The sequence below is a fragment of the Numida meleagris genome, chromosome 20 (genome assembly GCF_002078875.1).
Source record: "Numida meleagris isolate 19003 breed g44 Domestic line chromosome 20, NumMel1.0, whole genome shotgun sequence".
Lineage (NCBI taxonomy): Eukaryota > Metazoa > Chordata > Aves > Galliformes > Numididae > Numida > Numida meleagris.
In genome coordinates this window covers 621,127-625,773 of record NC_034428.1, presented here as the reverse complement: position 1 = coordinate 625,773, position 4,647 = coordinate 621,127, and the positions used below count along the sequence as shown (strand labels likewise).

The 4,647-nt window shown below is 66.6% G+C and overlaps 1 protein-coding gene across 1 annotated transcript in view; it reads left to right on the top strand.

Moving 5' to 3' along the window:
- Positions 154-4,647, top strand: part of ESPN (espin) — a 10,543-nt gene continuing 6,049 nt past the window's right edge. The window contains exons 1-7 of the mRNA XM_021374649.1: positions 154-238; positions 919-1,246; positions 3,544-3,730; positions 3,808-3,990; positions 4,064-4,195; positions 4,293-4,512; positions 4,585-4,646. Coding sequence (XP_021230324.1) covers positions 154-238; positions 919-1,246; positions 3,544-3,730; positions 3,808-3,990; positions 4,064-4,195; positions 4,293-4,512; positions 4,585-4,646 — 1,197 coding nt within the window. The remainder of the gene's footprint in view (positions 239-918; positions 1,247-3,543; positions 3,731-3,807; positions 3,991-4,063; positions 4,196-4,292; positions 4,513-4,584; position 4,647) is intronic.

Genomic DNA, 4,647 nt, shown 5'->3' with positions numbered 1-4,647 from the left:
GCCCCCGCCCCTGCGGCACCTCCGGCCCGGGGGAGGATCCCGGCGGGGGCCCGGAGAGCCCCGAGGCGTTTCGACACACCCCGAAGACCGCCACGGTGCGCTGCCAAGCTCAGGCGGAGCGGAACCCCCCGCTCAGCTGCAGCGGCACCCGGGATGGGAGAAGCCCGCGCCGAGGGGCGGCAGAGGTCCCCAGAGCCCCTGCGCTGCGGGGGCAGAGCGGAGATGGGCGCCCCGAAGGGTGTCCGCGGAGCGGGGGCTCCCTAGGCGGGGTCTGGCGGGGGAAGGAGCGTTCCCGGCCTCGTGGATCTGCGTGAAAGGCTCTGTCCACGGGGTCAAGGTCACGCACGGACTCTGCCGAGAGCGGGCAGCCACGCGCAGCCCCTGCGCTGCTCGACGGCGGAGGGCCGGGTCCTGCGTGGGGGTGGGAGTTGCCTGCGCGGCACTTGGGACAGCGGATCCGCCACACGCAGGACAAAGCCACGCAGCCCCGAGAAGGGGACGTGGAGGCTGGGGTGGGGTGTCCGGGCGCTGTGACCCGGGGACACCGGCCCCTTCTCGGGCTTATACAACAGAGCGAGCCCCCGGGGCAGATAAGCAGCTTGCCCCGGGCTGGCTGAGAGGTAACAACATGTGACGTGGAGGAGAAGGAGGAGGGGTGGGAGAGGTGATTAAGCAGGAAGGAAGGACGGGTTCAGCACGGTTCGGTGCCGTCCTGGCCCGGGGCCAGCTCAGCTCTGCGCCCCGCGGAGCGAGGAGGGCGACGGGGCCGGGGCAGCAGTGAGCCCCACGGCTGAACAAGCGGGGCTTTGTGCCGTGCCGGGCTGGCAAACTGCTGCTGAGGCCCACGGGGACCTGGCACGCTTATGGCCCCGGGATCCTCTGCCGTCCTTCCCAGGGCCATCCTCTCGTGACTTGCAGGGCTGGATGAGCTCGGAGCTGACGGAGCCTCTCTACCCCTCCAGCTCAGCCCCCCAGCCCCGCATTCTCTCCCTTGCTGGAGGCTCAGAACTTACTCTCCTGGGTGCCAAAGGCCTCTCCCCTTCCTCCCGCAGGACACAGACAACTCCGGTGCCACTATCCTACATCTTGCAGCGCGATTCGGTCACCACGAGGTGATCGAGTGGCTCCTCCGCTTCGGAGGCAGTGACCCCACGGCAGCCACAGACACGGGAGCGCTGCCGGTCCACTACGCTGCGGCCAAAGGGGATTTCCCTTCCCTGCGACTTCTCTTAGGACACTGCCCAAGGTAACGGCCCCTGCTGCCCATGGGGGCAGGGGGGCAGAGCTGAGGGCTCGGCAGTGCAGGGAGGATTCAGGCTCCGGGGGGAGCGGGGCTCCTGCTGCCACCCCCCGGCTCAGCTGCTGGGCAAGGCGCCAGCGTTGGGGGCCGGCCGCATCCATCCCCTTGCGGCACAGCTCCAAGGGCAACGCGGCAGCATTATCACCTGGGCACACAGCTGTGCTTTCTTTATCACCCGCAGAGAAAGGGCGAGGAGGAGCGCAGCCAGCGCTGACAGAAATATTGCCACCGGCCGCGGGCAGCACGTAGCGGGGTTTGTTCCGTGCGCTCGTGGCGCGGGGCGATAACACAGCCGCCTTTGTCCACCTCCATTATGTAAATGGATTAGGCTGCCCGCGGAGGAGAGGCGACCTTTCCCGCTGCCTCCAGGAGCACAGGGCCGTGGCACCACTGGACACCGTGGCCGCACGCTGCCCAGCACCACCGTGGCCCTGCACGGTGCCCTCACCCCCACGCAGCCCTCCCCGAGGCGGTGCCCAGGGACGCGGTGCGGCAGCCACAGCGCACCCCGTGCTGAGCCACCCCGGGCTCACGATGCGATTACACGGCCCTAATCCCATTTCCCACGGTGGGCAGAGGCTCTATAAATAACCGGGGCCCTGGCTGAGGGGAGGCATGGGGACGTGCCTCCCTGCCACACCACGCTGGGCAGGCTCAGGGGCACGAGGGACCCGCTCGAGCTTCTCCAGCCCCACTCTCACCTTCCCCAGGTGCTGCGTGGCCCCGCGGAGCGCCCTGCACCAGCCCCACGCCCAGCAGTGCTCCCAGCCTCTGTAGGCAGCCCCCCAAGCCGGGCTGCCCCCGGCCTTTGCCTCCTTGCCCCAGGTGTGCTGGCTCAGTGGGGCGCCTGTGCTGCCCCACACCCGGATGAGTTAACCCTTCCCGCCCCAGGCCCTGTTCCCTTGCAGCCACAGTTCCGCTCGCTCCTGGTGCCGTCTCCCCATGGAGCACACATGGCAGCAGCCCTTTCACACTGAGTTTCACATTCCTGCTGGGGTTAATCTGCTGCCACCTGCCTTCCCCCACCGAGGTGGCCCCTGAATTATTTACTGCTCGCCCCGCGCCTCAGAGGAGGCTCCGTTACAGCTGTGAAATTTAATCCTGGGGCGCTGCGGGACGTGGCTGCTGCTCAGGTGGGCGCGTGCCGGGCTCTGCAGCAGCAGTGGGGCGGCCATGGGGTGTTCCCAGCACCGCTGTGCGCTGCTCATGGCTCCCATCCTACTGCGGCTTGGCCACCCGTGGGTCCCCAGCAGCTGGTCCCAAAGAGGCGGCGGCGCGGGGTCGTGGCCATCTGGCACAGCGCTCCCTGGCTCCCAGCCGGTGCTCACCAAAGTGGATTAACCTCTCCTCATCACTGGGAAATGATGATTACAGATTGGGAATTTAGTGAGCGCACCCACACCACACGGCTACGCCACCTCCCAGGGGCTCTGCCGACCCCCTCAGCCCTGTCCCCAGTCTGTGTCCCCAGTGCAGTGCTCAGTGGGACAGAGCCCTGCAGCACGGCACAGCATGGGGCCAGCGCCAGCTGGGACCATCTCACGGTTACAGGGATCAATTATTAAGGGCCCGCGATCTGCGCGATAACAGAGCGGAGTATTTGTTGCACTTCCTTTTTTAAATATTCAACAGGTTTTTATGGAGCACTCAAAAAACCCAGCTTCCTGCACAGCAGGGATGCGGGATTTGGGATGTTGGGCAGGGAATGAGGGATGTGGGATGCGGGATTCTGGCTGCGGGGTGCCAAGGGCCGCCCAATGGGAGGGGAACGCGGTGCCCAGCAGTGGGGCTGGGCAGTGCCATCGCGCGGGTCCACCCTTCCCCACTGGCTGCAGGTGCCTAAGCTGCTTACTTAAAAATACTGCTAGATTGCAGTGTCCAAAAACGGCTGAAGGAATGCGATTAGCCGGAGCTTATTGACTTAGTGACCTCCTGCAGCAGCCGCTGTGTCTGTGTGGGGCTGCGGAGTGGAGGGTCCCAGCAACTGGTACTGCCCTGCCTGCTCTGCACCATGCATGTCCCCAGGCGTGTGACCTCGTGTCCCTGTGCATCCACATGTCCCTTGTGTTCTACGCATCCTCTGTGACTACGTGTCCTCGTACAGATCCCTTGTGCCCCCAGAACCGTGACTCCCACGCCCCTGTGCTCTGCATCCACACGACCCCAGTGCCCCAGATGTCCCAGTGCCTGCTGTGCTCCCGTCGGAGGGGCTGCAGGCGCCCGGCGCTGTGCTCTGCTTGCAGCACGCTCAGTGCCCAGACCAAGACCGGTGCCACCCCTCTGTACCTCGCCTGCCAGGAGGGCCACCTCGAGATCATCCAGTACTTGGTGAAGGACTGCGGGGCCGACCCCCATGTGCGCGCCAACGACGGCATGACCCCACTGCATGCTGCGGCCCAGATGGGCCACAACACCGTCATCGTCTGGCTGGTAAGTGCTGCCTGGGCACGGCGCGGTGGCACGGCGTGGCATGGCGTGGCACGGCACAGCATCCCTGTGCTCTGCAGATGAGCTTCACGACGGTGAGCCTGTCGGAGCGGGACGACGACGGGGCCACGGCCATGCACTTTGCTGCCAGCCGCGGCCACGCCAAGGTGCTGAGCTGGCTGCTGCTGCACGGTGGTGAGATCACGGCGGACAGCTGGGGTGGCACACCGCTGCACGACGCTGCTGAGAATGGCGAGCTGGAGGTGGGTGCCGGCAGCCAGGGGGCACCGGGGTGAGGGACACTGCACCAGCTCTGGCTTCTGCCCCCTCTCCCAGTGCTGCCAGATCCTGGTGGTGAACGGCGCTGACCTCAGCATCCGCGACCAGGATGGCTACACGGCAGCTGACCTCGCCGACTACAACGGCCACATCCACTGCGCCAAGTACCTGCGCACTGTGGAGAACATGGTACCATGGCATGCCAGGATGTGGGGCAGGGACGGGGGGGGGTGTGGGGGCTGGGTGGGGGCTGGGTGCAGCCGTCTGACCGCTTGCTGTGCCACAGAGCGTGGAGCACCGTGTGCTGTCGCGAGACCCCTCTGCAGATGGGGAGTGCCGCCAGCCTGACTCGGGCATGTCGTCGCCCAACACCACAGCATCGGTGCCCCAGGCGCGCTTCGAGGTTGGCTCCCCTGCCAGCACCCTGTCCAACTACGACTCCTGCAACTCCAGCCAGTCCAGCACTGGGGAGAAGAGGGGTGGCCCCCACGCGGCCCCCGCAGCCCGTGAGTGCCCCGGGGCAGAGCGCAGGGGGGACATGGGCTGAGCTCTGCCGTGACACCCCCTCTGCTCTGCAGGGGTCCCCGAGCCGGCGCTCACGGACATGCAGGCTTACATGGACATGCTGAACCCTGAGACCC